The sequence below is a fragment of the Taudactylus pleione genome, unplaced genomic scaffold (genome assembly GCF_031769625.1).
Source record: "Taudactylus pleione unplaced genomic scaffold, aTauple2 ptg000502l, whole genome shotgun sequence".
Classification (NCBI taxonomy): Eukaryota; Metazoa; Chordata; class Amphibia; order Anura; family Myobatrachidae; genus Taudactylus; species Taudactylus pleione.
Window position 1 is genome coordinate 780237 of NW_028284904.1, and position 27042 is coordinate 807278.

Genomic DNA, 27042 nt, shown 5'->3' on the forward strand with positions numbered 1-27042 from the left:
TGCAAAAAAAAAAATTATCAGTGTTTTTATTTCTCAAAATGGGTATACGGGAGTGACCCTGGGGGGACACACATTTTATAGACAAGATCATAGATATTATTGTTTCCTGCGATATTGAATCCGTCAGACCATTGGCATCCTAATGACTAAATAGCTGGAGGGGAGTATAAAAATGTCAGCAATATCTTGTGGGCTATTCCAGCTTTGATGACATGAAATGAAACGGATAATCTCATTCCCCGGCATCTGCGGGGCTGCCTGAGCTGCGGAGGCTGCAGGTGCTGGAGTTCTTCTGTTGTGTGACGATGGAAATGATGGAAAGAAAACAGCTGAAGCCGGCTCAGTCCGTCTACTTCCAGCAGCTCGGAGCGCCTCAAGATGTTCTGGAAGAATCGCACCTGTCGCCAGTAGATTGGTAAAGAGATTAAAAAAAAAAAAAAACTAAAAATCTAACCTACAGCGAACTAACATGAACATTTTATAAATGAGCGCTGGATTTAAATAGAAATATTAGAAGCTGTACTTAATATTTCTGCTTGCTGAGCGGCCTTGTTGTCAAAGTACTTCCCCAATTATAACAGCAATAGTCATATTCAGAGCCGTAACTAGACTTTCTGGTGCCCTGTGCCACAGAGAGCATTGGTGCACCCCCGCCCAATTTTTAACTAGGGCCATAAGATAGTGCACCTGCAAAAGGGCCATGGTCTCATGGGGAAGAGCCAGGGAAGAGATAGGGCAGTGGTCAGGGAATAGGGGTAAATTACCCCACATGGGGTAAAAATGAAATTCCGGGGGGTAATGGACGGACAGCCGGGCATGCATATGAATCATTCTATAAAATAGAATGATTCATATGCATGCCCGGCTGTGCTGCAGAGAGGCTCTAAGCCGGACGCACGCTGAGATGTTATTACCAGCGGGCGCCCCGGCTCCTTCCCTGCAGCGCCGCGTTAGCCGAAGGCTGGAGTTCTTTCCTGAACTCCAGCTTCCGCCTCTCTCCATGCGCACTGTGGGAGAGACGTCATGACTTTTCTCCCATAGTTCCGAGGAGCAGCCGGGCGTACAGGACAGCGGCGGATGTAGGAGCGGGGATTAAGGTAAGTGGGGTTTTTTGTACAAGCGGCACTACAGGGGCATTATATGGGGGCACTACTACAGTGTCATAACATGGGGGCACTACTACAGGGGCATAACTATGGGGGCACTACTACAGGGGAATTATATGGGGGCACTACTACAGGGGCACTACTACAGGGGCATTATATGGGGGCACTACTACAGGGGTATTATATGGGACACTACTACAGGGGCATTATATGGGGCACTACTACAGTGGCATAACATGGGGGCACTACTACAGGGGCACTACTACAGGGGCATTATATGGGGCACTACTACAGGGGCACTATATGGGGGCACTACTACATAGGCATAACTATGGGGGCACTACTACAGGGGCATTATATGGGACACTACTACAGGGGAGGCCAGGAGATGCTGGGGATAAAAGAAGAGGAAGCTATAAGTGAGGATGATAATAAACAGGAAAATTGGCAGGCCCAAACAGCGCCCCCTGCACTGCGCCATGGCACTGTCACACTACCCTAGTTACGGCCCTGGTTATATTTGCCTAAGCTTTGTACCTGCCCTCCATGGGGGTGGTCTAATTTGTCAGAATGCTGGGAAAAACTACCCGAAAGTTGTGAGTCTACCGGACATTCTGGGAGAGTACTGTATGTCAGTAGCATGTATGTGCAGTACAGAACCTATGTGGCAATGGTGTCTATATAATGGATACAGGGAGGGCGGTGCACACAGGCATCAGCGCTGCGCAAATCACTGGGGAAATTACGTGGTCTGTATTTCTTGTAGATTTGTGCATTGCAAGTACAGAAATCACCGGAGATCGCGCAGACGCAATAGACTCCAGAGCATACTTCTCCCGGGGCTGTCGGGAGCCTCCCGAAAATCGGGTTATACTCCCGGGACACCTCGCAAGAGTAGACGAGTCCCCTGGATTGTCCGCTGGCCCCTCGCGACCCTCCGCACGTGAAAGTGGGTGGTTTGAGGGGGGGCGATGACGCGATTCGCGCTGAATTGCGTCACCGTAGCCCCGCCCCGGCTTTGTATTGCCGGCAATATCGGCATTATAAAGCAGGGGGGCGGGGCTGTGATGACTCAATGCGCTGGCACGCCCCCACTCTGCCCACTTAAGCTGCCCTCCCCACCCTCCCTGCTGCACCGACCCGGCAGCACCCTCCCAGAGGGGGTTGCCAGAAGAATGTCAGTAAGTATGCTCCAGAGTCTACTTGCATCTGCACGGCAGAGAGCGGAGGGGGCACGCACGCAAGCTGCACATGGGCCCCCCTCCTCTCTTAGGACCTCATTCAGAGCCGCTCGCAAAATGCGAGTGCTCGCTCTGAATGAGGGCGGCTGCTTCTCTGTAATGAGCCGGCCTCTTGGCTGCTCGCTAAGCTGTGGGTGACCACCCACAGCTTTAGCGAGCGGCCAGGTTGATGGTCGTGATGGTCAAGACCATCGCGACCATCGGGGCTTGCGACAAGACCCTTGTGGTAGGGTCTCGTCTGCCGCAAGCCCCAGTGAGCTTTAGGCTCTAATAGAGCCGAAAGCTCACCACTGACATCACGAGTGATGGCAGGCGTTCCTTCGGGAACGCCTCCGTTTGGCCAGCCGCCCCCCCCACCCCGCCTACAAAACGGTGCGAGCTGTCGATCACCATCGACAGCCGCCTCTTTTGTAGTGAGCCCCGGAGCGAGAGAATTTCTCTCTCACTCCGGGGCTTGCGCACGCGCAGTGCGGCCGCTGCACGTGCACAGGGCCTCAACAGCAACCCGCTTCCGAGCGCTCAGCGCTTGCGAGCGGGTCTGAATGAGACCCTTAATCCGCCCCTGCTAGGTGGATATAATTTATAAAGCACAAATGACCTTCTGTGCGGTGCAAATTTCAGGGAGTTTGATATCGGATAGTGCACGTATCTGTGTGGTCATACATCGCACCCCCAGATCTTACTGCAGGTTCAATTGATCTGGGGATGTGATGTGCGATCCCAAGCAGCGCTATGCAGGTGGGGCGGGTCGGCTTTTCGGGTCGCCAAATCGCACCGTGTGTGGGGACAGCTTGATATGTCGGCCGTCGGATCTCCCGTCGCGTCGCACGGTGCATATGGCCAGCTTAAGATAACCGATTCCATCTGGGATATAAGCCCCATTCTGAAGAACTAGGATAACTTAAACTGATGGGACAATGAGCTAGATCCGGGGACACCTCTCACCTCATTTGCTTAAGTGACGTCCCCTGAGATCACAATGATACACAGGAGATCAGGAAGCAACATACAGCTTGGACAGTATATCCCTTCTATATCATCACTCTCAGACCTCATGTGGCAGAATCCTCTTGCAGTCAGCGAGGAACGTCATACAAGATTTATTCAAATGATTTGCATTTCTCTCCTTTTGCGCAGCTAGAAACCATTGAACTGACTGCATTTCCAGGCTGATTACCTTGTTCAGTCCGTGACCCCTTTACATATTTTACTATACTCGTTGAGATATTTTTACATGTGTCGCAGGCACGATATATAAGGAGTGATTTATCTTCTTTATGCCTGGTATAAGGCACTTGTTAATGGATTCTGAGGATATTAGAGGTCACGCACGTTGGATCTATGAACGTATACAATTACTGGTTCAAAGGCAAAGTGGCTTCTTATAGGAGACAGAACTCTGCTTTCGATGTCCTCATTTCCTGCACTAAGGGATATTGGACCTCATTCAGACCTGCTCGCAAGCGCTGAGCGCTCGCAACCGGGTCGATGTTAAGGCCCTGCGCACGCGCAGCGGCCTTACTGCGCGTGCGCAAGCCCCGGAGCAAGACAGAAATTCTCTTGCTCCGGAGCTCACTACAAAAGGGGCAGCTGTCGATGTTGATCGACAGCTCGACTCGTTTTGTAGGCGTGGTGGGGGGGGGGGGGGTTCACAAACGGACCGCACTGACCTCAGCAGTGATGTCAGTGGGGAGCTTCCTTAGGGTCTCGTCGCAAGCCCCGATGGTCGGTCTCTAAAGCTGTGGGTGGTAACCCACAGCTTAGCTAGTGACCGTGAGGCCGCACTTCAAAAGAGAAGCGGCCGCCCACATTCAGAACGAGCGCTCGCATTTTGCGAGCGCCTCTGAATGAGGGCCATTGTCTCAAAAATAGAGTATTAAAGAATGTTTTAAATACCAAAATATTTTTAAATACTCCACGAAACACCTAGCGTAACTGGGCATAGATGGTCAGGACACCATTAGGTAACAGGTGCCTATGGCAACACTACACTCACTACGTTGTCATCATTTAGAGCAGTGGTCCTCAATCTCAATCCTCAAGTTTTCCCAACTGGTTTTTAGGGTTTCTGTCTATGGAAGCAGGTGGGATAATTACTGACCCAGCAAAACAGATTAACTCACCTGTGCAAGATTAAAGACATCCAGAAAACATGACCTGCTGGTGGTAAATGAGGCCTGGAGTTTATGGGGCACATAAACAATGAGTAACAAAATGCCACTCATCCAGTATTCTTACATGTGAAGCTGTCACATGCTGTTCCACAATGTCAGGATTGCACAAGAAGAGTGGAGCTCAGGGGCACTGAGAGAGGGCAGAGGGTACAATTTATTAAGTAATTGGTCCCCTGTAGGGGCCCGGGAGTACAGAGGAGGTGTAACCAGCCCCTTCCCTCCTGCCAAGATGCTGCGGTCCCGGCGCGCATTCCTTACATGGGGTGCGGTGAGGATCCCGACAAGCGGGATGCTGTCTGCCGGTACCCCAGCATTGGAATCCCGAACGCCGAGATAACACCGGTGCCAAAATCCAGACATGACTCGGGATGCTGACGTCGGGATCCCGACAGATGGCATCCCGATCGTAAGGGCACCGCAGAAAGGTGAGTATCCGCCGTCGGGGGGGCGACTTAGGTTTTGGCGCCACGGAGGGAGTTAGCGTTAAGCTCCGGGCAGGGGAGAGTTTAGGATTAGGCTTAAGGCAGGGGGGTTAGGTTCAGTCACCACCCGGGAGGGGGTTAGGGTTAGGCACTAAGAGGGGAGGGCTAGGTTTAACCACTTACCAGGAGAGTTAGTGTTAGGGTGCGGGGTAGTATTATGGTATTATGGTACAGGAAAGGAGGGTTAGGGGGTAAATAGGACAGGGGAACATTACTTACCGTAATCCTGTCGGGATTGAACCATCGGGATGCCACTTCATACCGATTCCCCTTATGCCTTGATGTGATGTCAATGGTGGGAACCATTTATTGGCTCAGCCAATGAACGCTCAGATCCCGCAGCTGAGCTGTAATTCAGAAATTACGGTCCTTAGTGGGTCAGGACTTTTTTGTTTTTTTATTTTAAGAAGACGGTGGATGCTTACATGGAGAAGAGGACGTGCCCAGGATTGTAGGTGAGTATGTGTGAGTGTAATAGAGTTATACTTTCACGGTATGTGTGTCTTGTGTTTATCATAGTATTTCTTTTGCAGGTGAACCACAGGTACATGCGGGCCCTTAAGCCCCGCATGCTGGTATTCCTGGTTCTCCAAGTACCAGTATGCGGGGGAGGCTTGCTGGGACCTGTTGTTCTCCAGCAAAAGACAATATTAGTTCATCTTTTTTTTACACCACACTATACACAATCAACCCAGCACCGACCGGCCAGGGGTGCTGAGGATAGCCCCATGCTATCAGTCCATGCCTGGGGTGCCCTGGAGAGGGGGTTTCCTATTTTGGAGGAGTCCCCGTCAGATATAATGCTTTGGCATGGCGACCTGGTAAAAGGGTTCCCCTGGCTGTAGTATTATACACCCGCAAGAAAGAGTCTGTTGCTGGTTATGGAACATACAGGGGACCTCTACTCATTTTGTCCCCTGTATTTCAAAACCAGGACCGGCTCGCTGAGCCCAGTGCTGGTTGTGCTAAATACAGAGGACCCCTACGTCTGTTGTCCCCCGTATTTAGACAACCAGGACTGGCTCTGAAAAGTCCGGGGATGGTTGTGCTTTTAGGGGGGGGGGAGTCCACGTATCTCACTGACCTGTGCATGCATCTCTGTCTCACAGTACGGCCCCCTATATAAATTTAGCAAAAATCCTTAATATGGTCGTCAGGTGTTTTGGCAAGCAAACGATATATCGTTAATGATCTAACGATTTGGAAATCATTAACGAAGAGCGATATATCATTTTGTCGTTGGTAAAATTGCACAGTGTGTATGCACTACGGGCCTGATATCGCTAAGGATCGCTATTGCGATCGCAGCTGCGATTACGAGCGCAGACCCGCTGCGAAAATATGCTAATGAATGCTATCGCTTTCGCACATCCATAGTAACTTGCAGTCCGCGTTTACATCTGGAATGCCGAGTAACATGCAACGGCGTTCAAGCGGACATGCACGCCTGCGTTTCTCAGATCACTCTCCGGTCACCATCCCCAAACGCTGATGTCCCATCACTCAGGCTGCAATGGCTTTGTATCTGCGTAAGTGAACGCTGAGCGATCGCAATGCTAACTCGCGCACTGCGATGCATACGCATGCGCTGTATGCACCATCGACAGAATCTGCGTACGCGGTTGCAATTGCGATCTACGATGAATCAGGCCCTATATCGTTAGTTCAGGAGTTCCGGGAAATTCAGAGGAGATTGTTGACGACATCGCATCGTTTGCAAGTCGTTTAATGTGTAACCCAGATTGAAGATTAGTATTTTTGTTGCAAAGGAAATGGTATTATGTTGCAGGTTAAGCACAATGCTGCACGTCGTGATGCATGGCACGGCTCACTGTTAACTGCCCTCTGTCTTTTGCCCTTTTTAACTGCCCTCTGTCTTTTGCCCTTTTTAACTGCCCTCTGTCTTTTGCCCTTTTTATCCAGTTTAGCGTCTGAGTGGCACACAGCATCTGCATGCAAGGCCAGTGCTGGTAGCCAGGGCACCCGTGCATTGAACTTTTGTTTATTAGTGATGTGAATAAGACACATATTATGTAAAAAGGTCAGAGGTCAGCTCATGGCGTGGCTTAGTCCCAAAGTCTGCAGTGCAGTGGTCAGGGCCAGATTAACAATGGGGGGCATGGAGCTACAGGTCCAGGCCTCCACATAAAAATAGGCCCATTGTCATGACAACATGATGTTGACTGGCCATCTTCTCTCCACACGGTCAGCCATAAATCATAAGTAGTAAAATTGTATTTCTATTTACCTCACAAAATGAAGCATTTTTATTCTTCTACATATTTAGGGAGACATTGGGGATGAGAGTATAGGGAGGTACACGCCCACATGGCACTGGCCACACCCACACAGCACTGGCCACACCTCCTCTGCTTCTCATAATAGGCCCTTGGTCATTTTCAGCTCCAGGACCATGCGGCCTTCAATCCGGCCCTGGCCGTGGTGCGCCAAACAGAGCTATTTAGCTCGATTTGAGGATAGGACACATGTATGAGGACACATCTGTAGCTTGGTTGCAGCTGCCTGACATTGATACTCCAGCAATCATCCTGAGGTGCTAAACAGCTGGATCTCACCCATTACATATGATATTCCTGCCGCTTGACCCTTGGGTCGTGCAGTAGGGTCAGTAGGTTCATCCCTGTGCGGGCATAGAAAGCATCAAGTCACGACCTGTGAACATTTTTTTTAAATAGTTTCCCTTTATTTTAAATTCACTCAATAATACCAAATTAGATCAAGCCGCATGCACAGTAACCAAAGATACTGAGATTTACATTCAGCGCACAGCATAAGAAAAATAAATGCTAAAATGCTCACAAGTGCAACCAGATACAATTAATCAGGGCTGATGATGCTATTTCGGTTTTCAGTGCTTTGTGCACACACCATAGAGCTAATGTCATCTTCACAAAGAGAATCAAATGGCAACTGAATGTATAAGAAAACTGCTGTTCATGAATGCAGAGATTCCTTTTCGCATAATACATCTGAAACCAACACAAGGGTCTATTTATCATGCCATGCGGAAGTGGCTATTCAGACGACAGCAGCCCCCATAGTTCTCAATAGAGACTACGGGCTGAACCAATTTATCAAGACGGCGTTAGCAGTTCTTGCCTATTTGAAGATCATCTGATCCTTTCCCGGCAGGCGACATGCTCCTCCCCTCACTAATTATTTCTGCGCGTGAGTAGTAGTGAATATGCCAGGTGAGAGCCCGGGAGCAACGTGATAGCGAATTCTATCACTATAGACTCTTCACCAGGACAGGCTCTCACTAAGTTAAGACGGAAAATCATTTCGTATTCCTGTGATATTCGGCTATAAGAAATTATACTTTACAGGGACAAGATAGGGTGGGTGAAAAATAGACTCCTAGAGGCACTATGGGCCTGATTCTGGGCTGCATGCAGTGCCGATATTCCCACAAATGGTCAATATTTTGTAAACTGCACGAGTCTAACAAGTAGATGTACTAAGCCTTGGATAGAGATAAAGTACTAATCAATCAGCTCCTAATTCTGGGTGCACACTAGCGGCATATCTGGCACATTTTCCAGTGTGTACCCACTATGTCGCTGACCAGGCGCGCTCCTGTGGGTCGTCAACGACATCCTCCGTCGGCCCTACATGCAGAGCCAACGGGGGATGTCATTAGCGAGGGCCATGCTACCAAATGCAGCATGGCCCCCGCCATCGCTGTCCGCACAGGCAAGTGTGTATGCACTTGCCGATGCCGGCACCCCCGCCAGGTCCCATCGCTGCCGAGGACGGTCTGGGTACACATTGTCTAGTGTGTACCCAGCTTGACTGTCATACTTCAAACACAGCCTTTAAAGTGACAGTTAGGAAGTGATTGGTTGGTACTTTATCTCTCCACGGCTTTGTACATCTCCCCTTAAGTAGTTAAAACATCGGACAGTGCATGGATTGTGGGCATGTTATGGGACTGTTGTGGGTGTGTTGCATAACTGGTTACGAACTCAGACACTTAGAGGTCTATTTACTAAGACTCCACATACCGTGGAGTTAATGCCACTTCTGCTTCGTCTGCTACCACTGTGAAGCAGGCGGCGGCTACCACAGCTGTTACTAAGAATAGACCTACCGAGGAGAGTGACCACTAAGTCACCCCCTCGGCTGTAACAGCTGAGACCCCTTTCCCCTGGTAGCCTGTGTGTGACTCGCCACCGGCCCCGCTGGCATCCGCGGCAGTGACTTTTTCATTTTTTTTTTTCAACAAACTTGAAAATGACAACAAGCACTTCCAGCTTCTCCAGTGAGGAGAAGAAGATACCGGCAGCTACAGGAGGCGGTATCAGCGCTGGAGAAGACACCTGGCGGTAAGTGACCTCTCCTCTTAGTAACACCTGGGACACTTAGCGCTGCCATAGGTGTTGGCCACTTCGGGGGGGCGGGACGAGATCCTATGTCATTAGGCCCTGTCCCGTCAACTACCTCAAATTGCAGGACCACGAGGAGGAGGTGGGGCTAATTACATGGTTTTACATCATTTAACCCTGCCCCTTCATAAAGAGCTGCGATTCCCGGCAATTATCTCCCCATCCTGCCCACTTTACTAGGAAGTGGGCAAGATACGGATGATCCGGACATTCTACCAGGGGTGCGGAGGGGCTACCCGAAAATTCGGGAGCCTCCCGCAACTTCCGGCTGAGTAGGTAAGTATGCTCTGCGTGAGAATCTGCAACTAGCAGGGGGCTGGTGCAAGTTTTGATGGTGCGTCCGATTGGGGCCAGCGCTAGGCTTCTCTGCTCCCAGCGGCACCCCTTCCCTCCCTCCTCCTGAGCGCATACCCAATAACGCCAGCGGGGGGCGGGATTGTCTGTAGCTGGGAAGGGCTGCGCCCTTTAGGTTATGGCGCTGCGGGCGACGGCCCTGCTAGCCCATGCCTTGAGCCGCCACTGCGTTTGATAATAGCGACTAAAGAGTGGGCGTCTCAGTCCTTGCACACTTAGACGCACGCTTGCACACCAGGGGCAGGGCTGTTACTAGCATCAGCATAAAGTGGCAGGCACAACTAGGTCTGCAAGACTCAGAATCAGCCCCTTTGGGTGGGGTGAAGACTGAGAAATTGTTTCTGTGCAAATGAGAGCTGGCAGTTGGGGTAATTTCTTTGGAATATGGGGCATGCAATGGGGAAAGGGGGGTTCCTGAAATATGTGATTTGCAATAGGGGCATTTCAGTGCAATATATTGCGATATCTCCTTAGGAAGTGAAATCTCAGCTTAAGGAGAGACCCATAACTGATCACAAAATTAATATTGTCACTATCAAAATCAATAATCATTACTGAGCGTGGCATAAAATGTGGTGGGAGCATGGCAGCCATTGGTCATGTAGCTCACAGCGGCCGGACAGGCTCACGTGTAAGAAGTCAGATGCATTAATCCCACAACACTGGCCATTCTGTCAGATAAGATGAAAACTCCAGCAATTGCTATACAGAACTGTGCACAGCATCCAAATGGTCTGCAGCTGGGAGCACAGAAAATAGAGGCATAAAAAGCTCTATCGCCGCGATACTGGGCAGTGAATAAACCAGGCTCCCCCATTCATCAATAGGCGCCATTGGTGAAATGTTTAGTATCTGCCAATAATCCCAATAGATCAGCATTATGTTGAAATTAGCTGGGATGTGTCAAATATTAAAAAAAAAAATCAGAATTCTCTAAATGTAGTGTAAATACGGAGTTGCCCAGTTTTTGTGCTGTATGCAAAAAAAGTTTGGGATTTGTGCCCCTGGCAGAACAATATGTTTTTCACACCTGCAAACTCTGCGCCCGGGCAAATAAGGCTGTTAATATTTACATTTTTATTTCTTTAATAATTTTTTTTTTTTTACTTCTATTTTTATTTTTTTCTATAAAGCTAACCACTTTAATCATTTAATTTAATGAATATGAATAGGAGCTTCCACACTGCTTGTTTGACAGTAACTGTGTCACATAACTGCAGCGTCAATGACGCTCTCACCAAGAGCTGACGCTTGCTTGGCGGAAAACTGTCCACAGAGTTTTTTAAGCGCATAAACAGGTAGTTATCATCCTGGGGTCTATATATCATTAAATATTTGCGGCATATTCCCTGAAAACACCCATTTTTCGGAGGGGATACTCACAAAAATGTAGTATCCCCTGAAGGTATTATGGAGGGATGAGAGATATCTGCTGCGGCCCCACCATTTCCACCAGCAGCCGTAACCCCCATAAAATGCGACGCTGGCACATTTACCAAGTTCCGGAACGCAAAGCATTCCGGCACTTGGTTCCCGCAGCTTGCGCCATCTGAAGATGCGGTAAGCCGCTGTAGCCTACAGGCTACACATCGCAAAAGTTGCCTGAAGAGAGTTCCGTAGGAACCTCCCCAGGCAATGACCGCGGTGCGCGCATGGTCTGTAGACCGTGTATGCGCAGGATTCCCGGCACAGGAGTGAAGAGACCACTGACGCTGTCACTTCACTCCCAGTACATCGCAGGGATAGGCTCTTTTCGGAGCCCGTGTCCCTGCAGGTGCATTTTGATATATTCGGGCACTATGATCGCATCCCAGTATCCCAATATCGCATCCAGATCGCAGTGCAAATGCGATTATTAATAAATGGGCCCCAAATCACCATAATGCTTGATTACAATTTACAGTATATGCAGTAGCAACATATTAACCAAAGTGTGTGGATAGCCCGCAGCTCTGCAAATAACCACTCAGGATTTGTGCTCAAGAGGTCAGCCATAACAATACCATTATCCCCCCTGGCAATAGCCCTTGGATGAACCTCTTCCATAACCACTGCCCTTCAAGGGTCATCTTATTTCCACAACACCGTGCTTACGCACTGGCAGAACAGGGGTCGGTGACACCTAGTGCGCCCAGTAAACCCATGGCACGCGCCCGGAAATGGAGTGTGGCCTCACTGTGAGGGGCCGTGGTCTTGTGTACCTGCCCCCCCTTTCCTCTTGTAAGTGTGGAGATGCTGGGCTGCCCCCAGAGATTCTTCCTGCACTGCTGGCTCCTCCTCTGCAGTGGCGGGCTGGGCCGGGGGGCAGGGTGCCATGTGCCCCCCGGGCCGCAGCGTCATGCGGGCCGCGGGCCGGTGCAGTCTGTGTCACTGTGACACAGACTGCACCGCTTGTGTAGCGCTGACCGGACGGAGTCCGGTCAGTGCTACACAGCACAAACACACAGCCGCCGGAGCCGGCAGCTGTGTGTTTGCTGTAATCAGCAGCCGCTGAGAGTCTGTCAGACTCTCATTGGCTGCCGCTGCTCCCACTGCGGGAGCCATCTTCCGGCTCCTGCAGTGGGTAATGGGAGAGCCGTCGTCATGACGACGTCTCTCCCATAATGCAAAGCGGCCAGAGGAGCCGGTGGAAGCGTCGGGACCAGGAGCGGGAGTTTCAGGTAAGTGTTTTTTTTTATTTTTATTAAGTCTCTCTCTCTACTGGGGGCACTACCAGGGGGGGATTACTATGGGGGCACTACCAGGGGGGGGATTTCTATGGTGGCACTACCAGCGGGGGATTACTACTGGGGGCACTACCAGGGGGGTGGATTACTACTGGGGGCACTACAAGGGGGGGGGACCACTACTACTGGGGGAACTACAAGGGGGGACTACTACTACTACTGGGGGCACTACAAGGGGGGCACTACAGGGGAGGGGACTACTACTAGGGGCACTGCATAGGGGGGAGGGGACTACCACTGGAGGCACTGCGAGGGACCACTGCTGGGGGCTCTATAAAAAGGGCAATACTGGGGGTACTGCATAGGGGGGAGACTACAACTGGGGCCACTATTTAAGGGACATTACATAAGGGTTACCACTATTGGGGGCACTGCATGGGGGGGTGGACTGCTACTGGGGGCACTGCATAGGGGGTACCACTATTGGGGGCACTATATAAGGGGCTTACTACTGGGGGCACAAGGGGCACTGAACAGGGGGGACCACTACTGGGGGCACAAGGGGCACTGCATAGGGGGGGATCACTACTGGGGGCACTACTGGAGGCCTGCATAAGGGTGTTATCTCCTGTGGCACACGGGGGCACTGTATATGGGCACTACGACAGGGGGCTGCCCCTAATCTTTATTTTTACCTAACATTAATCCCATATGGACCCGCCTCCTCCCTGAAACACTTGAGGGGGGGCGGCGCCATAGCACGCACGTTCTTCGGGTACCCTGGCTACACGCTACTCCTCTGCCAGGGCCGCCTGCATGCATTTGCCCCCCAGGCTAAAAGTTGCCAGCCAGCCCCTGCTCCTCTGTGACCGGGAGCTGTACGAAAATATGCAAATGTCAGCTTGAGCATTTCTCTTGGGACTGAGGTAACCCTGCGACGCCCACTTTACATATGTGAGCCATGCTCAACAGCGCTGATGGATCCGATCACTCCAGCAACGCACCATCAGTCGCAATATCGACTGCTCGAGCAACGCCTGTTTGGCTCAGCCTCCCTTGCAACTTTCTCAAAATATGGCCACTGTGGCTGTGCGAAAGAGAATGCAGGCGCATGGCAAAACACGCACATGACATTCCCATAACACACCCATGACACTCCCATAACACACCCACGACACTCCCATAACACGCCCATGGTCACTCCCATGACACACCCACGACACTCCCATAACACGCCCATGGTCACTCCCATGACACACCCACGACATTCCCATAACACGCCCGTGGTCACTCCCATGACACTCCCATAACATGCCCATGGTCACTCCCATGACACGCCCATGACGCTCCCATAATACGCCCATGACACTCCCATAACACACCCACGACATTCCCATAACACAACCATGGTCACTCCCATAACACACCAACGACATTCCCATAACACGCCCGTGGTCACTCCCATGACACTCCCATAACATGCCCATGGTCACTCCCATGACACTCCCATGACCCGTCACCTCCCAGTCTGTACCCTGAAACACCCATGGATCGCAGACGCCGTCTCAAGCCATAGCGATGTCGTACGCAGATGCAGCAGAAGTGGTCAGCTACATCTCCTGGAGAGAAGAATTTCATGGCAGGTCAGTATGGCTGTAACCCCTGTGGGCATACCCCCCATCCCATAATTGTCTAACTGAAATGAACAAGGAAGGACCTCTCCGATATCTGCTGCAGTCCCTCCATTTCCCAATGCAATGCAGACCCCACAGGGGCGTATTAAGAGAGGAGGGGGCCCGTGTACAACCTGCATCTGGGCCCCCTCCTCTCTAACTGGCGGCACAAATGAGTAGCTTCACTGCACCAGAGTCTACTGCACATGCGTAGGTTTCCGGGAAAATGGCGCAGCAGGCATTTTTTCCCAGCAATTTTTTTTTTACTGCGCACAAGAAAATCGCTGGGAAAATGTCCGCGGCGCCATTTTTCCGGTCATTTATGCAGCGCTGTCTCTGCCGACGCGGGACTCCGGAGCGATAAGTATTTAAACACATGTGCGCAGTGTGTCCATTCACCGCACACCCTGCACCCATTATAGCTACGACACTGTGTCACACCTAACGAGCACGGCGCGCGCCCCAGCTCCCACTGCACACTACGGGAGAGGGTAAGTATAATGATAGGGGACAGGGGGCGTTGCTGAGGGGGAAGGGGGCGGGGTGACTGAGGGGACTGTGACCTGGTCCATTTATTTATTAGTAATGAATAAAGATGTTGCAGATAGGGATTCCATATAAGCAATAGAAAAATCAGATTTAGGCTACAGGTAATTTTAGTAAGTGAGGGATATAGAACCGAGCCAACAAGGCATGATGTTTTTATATCCGTCAGCGTCTGTGTTTTATATATATATATATATATATATATATATTCATATATATATATATATATATACACATCTTTATAGAAAACACACCCCCCCACCTATGTAATTCTCATGTCGTGCTGGGTCCTGGGATGAGATGGATTTGCTCCATTTGGTACAGTGACGCTGTGTGAACCTGTATGTCATGGTCTCCTGTACACGGGATAGACGATGGTAAATGGCATTGGTTCCAAGGAGTATAGTAGGTCATACTCTGCACATACACATAATCACACAAAGATTAAATGGACTGTAAATGATTATGCAGATTCACTTAAAGCAAAAGCATTTCTATTGGAGAATACACAGACACACACTGCATTATACATGATAATAATATTACTATTACCATGTTTTCAGTATTTTCTCTCTGCTTTAATGTGTATATGATAGAATTTGACAACAACTGTGAGATATAATGAAAAGAAAACTATGCAATGTCTAACGTTCTAAGTTATAATTCACGGTTGTTTACCTATTACAGATAGTACATAAGCACTATATAACAATAGTAACCATAGAAGACAGTAATCGTTTGGCTTTGCGTGACATAAATATCCATCTGCTGCACAGCGGCTCCAATCCGTACTCATTTAAACAGATTATATATTGAATTAAGCATTGTCTTTTATTTGTTCTCAAGGTGTCACGTTTCTGACCTTTTCAAAAAAACTGAGCAGGCACGGTTATGGCATAATTGTTCTGGGAATATTGCCTGCTAATTGAACAATTACTGTGTGAATAAGTGAGCGTGTATGCTTGCGCGTGTGTGTGTGCAGAAAACATTTGTGTCATCTCCTTAAACTAGTATAAGAATTGGACACGATTATTACTGTACATTAGGTTTCAGCTGGCTCAGGGTATTAGAGGAAAAAATGTACCACAAAATACAGTACTGTAGGTAATTTACCTGTAGAATAAGAAGATTGCCAATGTACTATATATTAGCACTCACAAACCTCCCCCAAAACCTCAGTAAAGCTTTATGTCAGTAATATTTATACATGGTTGTCAGGACCTTCCAATCACACGGTGTAAGCAGCCATTTTGTGGACTGAACTAATATTTAGCCCAGTAGCAAGAAGGGCAGCACTGATAGTAAATGCTCGCGAGAGCACTGCGACCGCAACCTGCAGGGCCGTAACTAGGGTAGTGTGACCAGTGCCATGGCACAGGGCACCGCAGTGCAGGGGGCGCTGTTCGGGCCTGTCACTTTTCCTGTTTATTATCATTCTCACTTGTAGCTTCCTCTTCTTTATCCCCAGCATCTCCTGGCCTCCCCTATCTCTTCCCTGGCCCTCCCCATTAGGCCTTGGCCCTTTTACAGGTGCACTATCTTATGGCTCTATTTAAAAAATGGTGGGGGGGGGGGCGCAAATGCTCTCTCTGGCACAGGGCACCAAAAAGTCTAGTCACGGCTATGCCAACCTGTTAGGTGTGGGCACAGCTACTACACTCACGGACCGCTGACATAGGGCCTGATAGTGTTGCACGGTATGCCGATTGCAGCTGTGATTTTGCAGGGTGCGGATGTGAGAGAGTGTGCAAGTGGAGCAGTCGCCCAGAAGTGAATAGAGACGCCCACTGAAGCAATCGCAAAAGACACAACAATTGCGTACAGATTCTCACTGCATATGCAGTTCCTCCGATAATCGGCCGCTCGAGTGACTCTATGGCTACGCAGCATGTCTAACTGAACTGAGACGCCGGTGCCGCGTTATTAGCGTACGGGATCACAGAATTGACAGAAAAAGTGGCCACTTCTGTTTGGGTTATGTGGGTCTTATTTTTCACAATTTTGCATGTCTAAATGTTGGGAGGTACTTTCATGCTCGTGCACCTCATGCCTCAGTGAACTGTCCGGCGACATTTTCATGAATATTGCATCAGACTATAAAATGGCTGCCTCCACTCCTGCGTAGGACAATACTGTCAGACCTGCCGCAATGAAAGTATTTTCACAGTGTAATTACTTTGACCAATCTAGCCCCTTGGGAAGAAAGGGCTGAATGAATGCTTCCCTACTTTTCCTATTGCTTTCCAGAAATGTGGAGATGAGGTATGTAGGGCTTTATGAGGTGATTCACATAATCAATCCCCACCCACTTTGGCAAAAACATAGAGGCAGGGGTGTACTGACCCAATTCACTGTTCCCTTGCCATTCAGCATTTGCAAAGGTTTGTGATCAAATTATGTTATGTCCTAAACCGGGAAATGGCCAACGATCATCGATGGTTTGCCACAGACAGTTAATTGCAGACATCCGATGGTTCTCCGCCATCGATGGCAGACAGTGCAGCGATTTGTTTACCCCCAGTGCGCATTGTGCACAGCTCACCCTCACAACATACCACTTAGCCACCACCTCCTTTTCCTGATTGGCCCATCGAGCACAGTGCATAGCAACACCTCCAATGCACAACTTAGCACTGCCCTCTTCCCTGATTGGCCCACCGCTCATCATGTCTCATAAACAGTGATGGCCATCAGTGGTGCAAACTATTGATAGTTTCCCATCTATGGTTATAAAGCACCGATGGGACAGTGGATGGAGACCATCGATGGTGAAGCAAACAATGGCCATCCCTACCCAGTTTTGTGAAAGGTATGAGCTTTTGTGAGTCTTGATGGTCTTCTCCTAATTCGCGAGTCTGTGGACATTCCAAGAGAATAGGCAGCTACAGTTACAGTAAATGAGTGATGCGAGAGCGTTCAGCACAGTGGAACTCATTCAGAGTTACGAGCCTATGCGCTCGTAACCGACTCGATGGTTTGGCCTGCGCTCCGGAGCTCGCTACCAAAGGGGCGGCTGCCGATGTTGATCGACAGCTGCCCCCGTTTGGTAGGAGGGCCGGGGGGGTTGTTTCCAAAACGGAGGCGTTCCTTTACGAACGCCTACCGTTTTGTGGGCGGCCATACTGACAGCATCACTGATGTCAGTGGGGAGCTTCCTGCTCCATCAGAGCAGAAAGCTCCCTGGGGCTTACGAGTGCCCAGACCCTGCCCTAGGGTCTGGTCGTAAGCCCCGATGGTAGCGATGGTGATCACCATCGCGACCATCAACCTGGTCGGTCGTTAAGCTGCGGGTGGTAACCCACAGCTTAACGAACGACAAGGAGGCGGCCATTGAGGATGCAAGCGGCCGCCCTGATTCTGTGCGACCGCTTGCATCTAATGACCGCCTCTGAATGAGGTCCAGTGTGCTATGACAGAAAGGATATACTTTGTATTATTGTGTAGGGTGCCCAGTACAGGAAAAACAAGCAGGGGCAGAGCTGAATATATGCCTGTTTGCGGAGTGTATCTTCTGTATTTTTACACTGCGTATCTTCCGGAACCGAGCGCACCCAAGTACGGGTGATGCACAGTCATATGCATTTCTATCGCATCTAAATTTTCAACGGCAGGGGGGTAACTGGGTGTTCCCACATAGGCAAATCCGGCAAACCCACAGCAATGCAGGCGATCGCACGGCAAGTCATTAGCACGCCCACTATGTCTTGGCATGCGATCGCTTTTTGTATGCAGACGCTCACCAGCCTGTCTTAAGACGCCCACTTGCACACGTCATCTCCAGGAAGTGTATGCAACCATCAGACCCATACACAGCACTTGTGGCGGACCATACCATACCGCGAGCACTGCGATCACTTCAGTGTAATATTCAACCAAGTGACGTGTACTATGACTCTGCCTCTTAATTATGCACTCCTCTGAAACGCTGTTGAGCCGCTCAGGCACGCCTGCGTTCGTATCTCCACGCCCCTGGTTTTAATGGCCAGCCCCTGTCACCACCCACAAACGGCTTCTCCTGTCACTCATTCAGCTGGACTGTCTATGCGCGGCGAGCGAACGATTCCTGATTGCTCGGACTGGTTCGTGCACGCGAATGCAATGCATACGCATGCGTAGAATGCAAAAAACATCTGACAGCGTGCAAACGCTTCCTAGCGAGCGGGTCTGAATCGGGCCATGAATACTCTGCAGAGTTGGACGTAACATTTGCACCTAGTGCAGGGTGCCACAAGTGTGCACTGGTGATGTTGACTAGGTGCAAACCAAGCGTACAGATAGTGGACAGGCGCAGTGCAAGATGTCTACAGCTCTGCCAATAAGCCCAATTATTTCCGTACACGCAATGCGGGAGCACAACTGCCCCATTTTCGGCCAACTGTGCATCAGGCCATTATCCAGGGATAGCCATCAAAGTGCTCAACATCCACCAATGGTGCCATCAATGGAAAGCATCGGTGGCAGGATACTATCGGACCATTGATGGGCATCTCTTTTGTTTGACAAGTGACAGTTGTGAGCCAATCATGGGAGGGAGGAGGAGACGGGAATAAGCAGTGCAACATGGGGCAGGGTTCGATTCAGACCCTGTCGCTAGATGCGTACGCTCGCTCCCAGCGTATACAAATTTTGCTAAGTGACGGTAAGGCAGGCGATCGCACGGCAAGGCATTAGCACGCCCACTATGTCTTTGCGTGCGATCGCTTTGTGTATGCAGACGCCCACCAGCCTGTCTTTAGCCACCCACGTGTGCAGCGCACATCATCTCCAGGAAGTGTATGCAACCATCGGTACATCAGGTACCATGGGAAACGAACGCAGCGCTTGAGGTAGACTATACCCTTCCACAAGCACTGCGATCACTTCAGTGTGAAATACAACCAGGTGACGTGTACTATGACGCTTCCTGTTAATTATGCACGCCTCTGAAATTGCGTTATTTCGGTCAGGCACACCTGCATTCGCACCTCCACTCCCCCATTTCTAGTGGCCAGCCCGTTACTACCCACAAACGGCTTCTCCCGTCACTCACTCTGGTGGGCTGTGATCTGTCGCAGTTTTTCGCACACGCGCACTTACGATGCATACACACGCGCACAATGCGAACCATCGGCAGCTACGAGCGAACTCTTCTTAGCGACGCGGGTCTGAATCAGGCCCTACACTGGGGGAAAAAGAAAACATTATGGCTTCTCTGCCATCGTTGGCTGAGAACTTCCGGACTCCAAAAGAATCGACCATCTGTGGCAAACCATCGACGATTGCCAACCATCAATGATTGATGGTCATCCCTACTGTAATGTACATGTATTACAATGTGAAAAAGCAATTAATGTGTGTCATAGGTGCGTTCAAGCTTAGAACAAGGGGTGTGCGACAACAAGACGGGTCAAAGGATGCTCACTTTCAAACCCCCACCACACCCACCTCATCTGGCCAAAGGGCTACCCACCCTGTCCACCCATCGCCGCAGCTCAGCCGGCTCCCTGGGAAAAGCGACCACATCTTCAATACAAGATAATCGATGTGAAAAACTGCTCTCTTCGGATACAGCGGTTTCACATCTGCCATCTTGGATTAACAAAAAAAAAAGGCAACCTCCTTAGTGGCAGCCAGCTCAGATCCGGGATGGAGGGGTTGAAGCTGCCTAAGCCATATGTGAACGCACACCCTTCACGGGAATTGGTATGAAATACCGTCGGCCGCATGGCCGGCGGTTCGATTCCCATCAGCGGCAGCCCGACAGAAGCAGAGTGCGACGCAGCGGAAGCCCGACAGCGCTGGAAATCCCGATCGTGGATAGGTAAGTATCCACTAACCTAACCCCCCTAACCCTAACCCTCCTTAGGGGTGCCTAACCCTAACTTCCCCCCCAAGTGCCTAACCCTAATCCCCCCTCTAAGTGCCTAACCCTAACCACCCCCTTCCCCGCTGCCTAAACCTAAGTCCCCCGGGGGGTGCCTAACCCTAAGTCCCCCCCGGGGTGCCTAACCCTAATCCTCCCTCCCCCTAGCCTAACCCTAACCCTCCCGGGGGGGTGCCTAACCCTAAGTCCCCCCCGGGAGCCCTAAACCTAACCCTCCCCCCCCCGCCCCTCCCCCCCGCGCGGCTGTCCGCTCGCGGCACCCGGCATCACTACGATCGTGATGCCAGGCGCCGGTCTCCCGGCGTCGGGGAAATGCGGGCGTCTACATCTAGACGCCTGGCATTTCACCCTTGCCGGGATAAGACAGTCGGGAAGCCGGCTGCCGGTATTTAGGCAGTCAGCTTCCCGATTGCCTCCCTCCCAAGTGTCTATGTTGTGCGTTCTGAAAGAATAAACTTACAGTACAGTGAAAAAATAGTCATCATGTGCACTATGGCATTAAAAAAGAACACTGTGCACTTCAGAGACCTGACTGCCGTACATAAAGCACATAGACTAAATCCACATGTCCAACACTCCCCTAATAAACATGTTTTATTTACAGTTTGCTACAGATAGATAGCTGCACTTGTTTCATGTCTGCATGAAGGCTCAGTGCTAGGAGTCACCTTCTGGGCAGGTATCAAATATTTGAAAGCATTAATCAATCAATGGTTTACACTCTGTCGTGTCATGTTGGAGAAGTGACCTCTCTCAATGATTTAGACAGCTACTGTAACGTGCAAATAACTCTGTTATACATGCTACTAGAGTAAAAAAAAAATGCAAACTAAACATATAAGCAAACGTTCACGGTCTCATACAGCTGAAGTCGTAGGATCCTTTTTAAAAGTCAAAACATTTTCGAAGACGAAAATAAGTTGGACGCTGCCCCATTGTCCATCAAACTCTCCGGACATAACATGAAAGGACGTAAGAATGGCGGTAAATCTGTTACAAATGCATGATTTTTTTCAAATATAAAACATTTTTTTATTTCAATCTTTCGTGGGGAATTTGGGCCTGATTCAGAGATGGACGCAAATACCTATTGTTTTTTTCTACTGCGCATGTGTCGGCGTTGCATTGCGCATGTGCCGCGGTGGCCTTGTGATGGCGGTCGCAGAGAGGATTTATTTGCAAAGTGATTGACAGTCAGATACCAGTTGAGGGCTGTAACGGGGGTGGGGATGGTGGCAAATAAAATGCAGGCGCGTTAAGGCGGTTTTTGGGGCGATCCGGTACGCAGTTGGGAAGGCTCCTGCATCTCAGTACCAACGGCCATTTTTTATTAACACATTGGGTTACTCAGAACTTCGATCATCGACTGATCTGCGTCCGATGCTGCATCTTTGTATTCATGCGCTTGGATTTGTGAAGCCACCGGTTGCTGTCTCAATACAAATCCCGGCGGCTAAGACATTTGCATATTTTTGCATAGTCCCTGCTTTCACTGCGTTACTGGATTTGAGTCCATCTTTGAATAAGGAACTTGGCCCATACTTTGCCCACCATTAATACTTGGTGCATGTAAGTCACGGCTGCAACATTAAATGACTGCAAACATTCACAGAAGCAATCTATCCAGGTAAATCTTCAGAATATTCCGACATGAGTAACCCATGCCCCACATAGCATATATGATATAGTATGAAATGCAACACTTTGAACCTTCAATCCTGGGACCAATATACTAGCAAATACCATCAAATATATACAATGTTTGATTAAAAGTTACCATACTCAATTTCCAGATGGCACATGTGTATAGTGACGTCCCTTCCTCAAATTTAGGAAAGGCGATGAAGAGCAATATTAACAATAGACCGCAGTGAACAAATCTATTCGACTACAGTCAGGAAAGTTGCAGTAATGTGAATGGCTGGTATTCTACTAATTATACCTATTTCTCTAATTAAATATTGGGATTGACACTGATAATTAAGTCATGATATATATATTGACCGAGAAAAAAAAGCAATACAGTTTTAGCCAGTAACGCAGCCTATTTACATTACAATCATGAGATCACTGAAAAACAACAGTAAGAAAACTAGGAGTTAAATTTATCCTTATGCGTTTATGACTGGTTTAATATAAATGAGCGCCGGAAGTGGTGTCTGGTCTCTCATCAAAAAGTACAGTAATTTAAATAGATGAAGCCAAGACTTTTTCTGTCAATCAGAAGCTTTCCAAATAGCAAGGGGGATATTTGCATGTAGTACTATTGCTCTTTTAAAGTCTTCAGCTAGAAACGAAGATAAGCAGCGCCCCAAGAGTATACACATTAGGTATATAAAGACTCCTAAAATCAAACTCTCAGTGTTAGACGGTTTAGGGGTCTCTTTATTAGGCCTATCTCTGGTTCCCACAACTCATCGAGAGGTAAGAAACTGAAAAAACACCTCTTTCCACCTTTGCGGCCAACCTCATGGACCTTGATGGAGCTGACAGCAGGAGCGAATTTAACAAGCTAAGTTTTTGGCCTCTAGCTAACGACATCTCAGCGTGGCATTAGGCACACCCAGCAATAACGAGAGGCATCGCTGAATGACATTACTCCTGCATTCGCATATCGCTGTAACACTTGGACGCTAATCAGCAAAAAAAACCTAGGTGGCAATATGCAACGGTCAAGGTCAATAAACTTTTATAGTTGGAGCTCAAGAAACCTACACTGAAGATCTTTATAGACACTGTAGAAGTAATTTTTACATTTAGACATCCAGGGCTTGATGCAGAATGAGTGATACGCCATTACATCCATGTGCAGATTTGCCCGATTCTGGCACTTACGCCAGTCTGCCTCTGGAGATGCGAGACTGTGGAGGGAAGGAGCTTTCTAACAGAAACCAAGTACAGTAGGATATATATTTACCTGGGAATGCCATAATAATAGCGGCTGGTCATGCCCATGTGCAAATAGGATATTATGATGACAGGAGCCAAAGCTAGTTAACTGCTTGTGATTGGATGCTTGGGAATGCTCTGCTGGCACCGATTGGTGCTTTCTTTGTTAGTCATCATATTTTATACTGTTGTGGGCATGTTTATTCACCCTATTTATTATTTCACGTACACAGGACGGGGAGTTGTTTCTGTATTAGAGAATTATTTCAAGTTTTATTGATGCCTAATGCCAAATGTATATTTTGCAAACAAATCAAAAGCCATTGGTGTATCTAGTGTAAACCTGGCTGGTGCCCAACTATCTTGTGATAGTTGCGGCCTTGTGCACTTAGGCAATTGCGCCTTTTTCGATGAATGCAACTTGCGCCTGAGTTTTGAGGCAGACTTGCGCCAATCTTGGCCTTTAAGAGTTGAGTTAATGGGGTATATTTGCTTAAGTGAGAGTTTTTAGAAGTGGAGATGTTGCCCATAGCAACCAATCACATTCTAGCTATTATCTTCTAACCCTGGCACTCCAGCTATTGCAGGACTACATATCCCAGCATGCACTGCCAGAGTTTTGCTATTAGGGAATGCTAAAACTGTGGCAGTGCATGCTGGGATATGTAGTCCCACAGCAGTTGGAGTGCCAGGGTTCGCCACCACTGCTCTAGAATTTGCTAGATAAATGTTAAGTAGAATCTGATTGGTTGCTATGGGCAACATCTCCATTTTTAAGAACTCTCACTTTAGTAAAGATACCCCAAGATGTCTAATCCTTATGTAAGACATATAAACAGAGCTGCTCATGCGGTTTTATTAAAACATATGCAGATAAGTCATACATTGGAGGAGTATTGACATATAGAGATATATATGGATAAAATAGGCTTAATGGCTGATTAAGCCAGAAGACGGAAAACACAATGGTGTCCTAATGTGTGAACACATTATAGATGAGGAAATCCATGTAACCTGGAGTTTAATTAGTCCATTAAAAGCATTGCTTGCTCGCTGTCAGGGTCGTAACACCATTATTGTACCAACCAAGTGCATCAAGAACCTGAATTCTAGGAACACCAACATTTCAAGTCAAGAACATAGGACTGCGTAGCCAAATTCTCCTGGGAACATGGGAGACCTAAGCATTTGGTATATGCATATATTTCAGTTAATGGGATAGAAGTCTTTTCTGCATAAACTGATGCCAAATCCAACAATACTAGCAGTCTTTCTACTGTCAAAAATGCAGAGATAAAGGGCAATATTTACTAAGCAGCGGGTTCTAAACCCCGTCAGTTTGGTGGCGGTTTGACGACAAGTTCTAAACCCGGGGGTTTGGCGACGGTTTCTAAATGACAGCACTGTTCTATGCTATTCTAAAATGTGTTTTGATGGCGATTTTGGCCTTCGTAAATCTGTGGATAGCAAAACCGCCACCGCCGCTTACTAAATTTTACCCAAAGTCTGTCTTGTCGTCAAGCACCACTCTAACCCCCTAAATGACAATCTAGGACAGCCAATAAACAGATCAGAGCATGTTACAGGCAGCTACTGTACGTCCTTTACACAATGCTAAAAAGCGGGAGAGTATAAATACAAAATACTGTATTACTTTGTGATATAAAGTGCCTGAGTGCAGGCCCACATATATACTTGACCTATGACCTTGTTCCATAAAGTATATAAGTTTAGTCAGCTTATACTTTACACTTGTTATGTGCCTGATATGAAACTGCCAATTTACAGAACACGTGCAGTACACTGACACTACAATAATGACATTTATCATCCTTACTAAATCAGTGAAAGTAACGCGACCATCTACCTGATGTTGACATTATCCTGATGAACTGTTTCAACCCGAAACTTATATAATAGGTGAAATCGCTTATACCCATATGGGTGTGCACATATATAAATACAAACACACACATATAACACCCACAGATTGATGTAAACACACAATCTAAGTTGCAGACAGTCATGTGTTCGTATTCTCATTATATACACAAACACACACCATGGGGTCATTTGAGGGACTACCAGGGACAATCAGAAAGCCGTAATCACTAGATCTTTCCCTGGCATTTCCTTTCTGACAGTCCCGCTTACCACAGCCATCCAAGTTGGCGCTTCATTGCTGGCTGCAAATTCGAAAAAATATAAAAGAGATCCCCCGGGAATATCGATATCATAAACTGTGCAAACTTTCCATCCCAGCATGCCAGCCAGCCACATTCAGCTGACACTATGAAAATAAAATCAATTCTAATTACACAGATTCTCACCTTTTCCTCCAAAACAAATAGACACCTGTTTCCACACAAGCTGGGTTTGAAAGCTGCTTGCACACAAAAAGGGTCTGCCTGGGGGAACTTGTGTAGCTGGGGATGGGTCGGAGCCAGCTCTGCGCTAGGCATGGGAATTGTTCCCAGGCACATTTGGGAAACCATGGCATCCCCCCTCTCCCCCTTAATTTCCATGGGAAAACATCCTGCTGAAGGCACTTTGCTCCTGGAGCTGTCCAGCACTGACAATGCTGACTTGTTCCCTTGTCCCATCTGGGATGAAAGGTCTTTAACGACGGTGAAAAGAAGATAGTGCCTTTACAAATGCAATGAAACCAATAACCTGGCAGGCAGTGCACGCCATCTGCCTACACCACACTGAGGGGGCCACAGATTTATTATTAGTTAGGCGATGTGCATGTCAGGGTCATTTCTAGGAGATCTGTGCTCTGCTCTGCTACAGCTATATACACAGTCACTTCTTCCTATTGCATGCTGCTAGGGCAGTACATCATCGCAGGGCACAGCCACACTCTCCCTGCATCCATGTGATAGCAGTGACCCGCTGATCATCATGCCTGCTGTACCCTAGACAAAGGATGCATAGAGCTGCAGGAAACTTACCTCTGCTGCCTGCGTCCCTGCTACTCCGATCAAGGTCCTCTCCTGCTGCTGTTGGATGGGATCCCCAGCACAAGCTGGATGCATCCAAGCCGTGTGTGATAGTCTGTCCGGCAGGACTACTGGCCACTCCGCTTGCTGGCTGCTCCTTTGCACTGTCACGTTGTTCAGAGCTGATCTGATGGATTCATCTCAGGGATGAGTTGAAATGCCCGAGCTCTGTGTGTGTACTGTGTGTGTGTGAGTGTGTGTGTGTTGTTTAGAGATGACTTTCCCAGCCCCTCTCAGTCTATGTACACACAGGGAGCTGGGCTTGCAGGAGCTCCTCACATCTCCTTCCTCTCTCCAATGTCCCTGTTTTTTTGGGGGGGCTGACTGAGACCTCCAGAGACCTCAGCAGCCTTGCACACTTGTTCAGCTGGGGAGCCAGCAGGGATCTGCAGGCAATCAATCCACTGCAGATATAGGGTTAACAAGAGTCTCACGTGAATGTGTGAGCTGTCTACTATATACTGTAACATTACTAACATCTATATATATATATCTACTAAATATACATATATAGGACATGCAGCAGCACTGGCAATGTGTAATTGTTGCAATAATTGCTCTTTGCACAGTATAAAAGAGATAATATAAGGACAGTGTGATATACATTGCTGGGTGTAGAATTATATCTATTCAACCACTC

The 27042-nt window shown here is 48.6% G+C and overlaps 1 protein-coding gene across 1 annotated transcript in view; it reads right to left on the bottom strand.

Annotated features, from left to right (window-relative positions):
* The window catches only part of ZMAT4 (zinc finger matrin-type 4), a 577993-nt gene extending 551418 nt beyond the window's left edge, over positions 1 to 26575 (bottom strand). The window contains exon 1 of the mRNA XM_088449955.1: positions 26355 to 26575. Within this exon, the coding sequence (XP_088306081.1) occupies positions 26355 to 26438 (84 nt within the window). The 5' untranslated portion in view covers positions 26439 to 26575. The remainder of the gene's footprint in view (positions 1 to 26354) is intronic.
* Between the last annotated feature and the right edge of the window lie 467 nt (positions 26576 to 27042).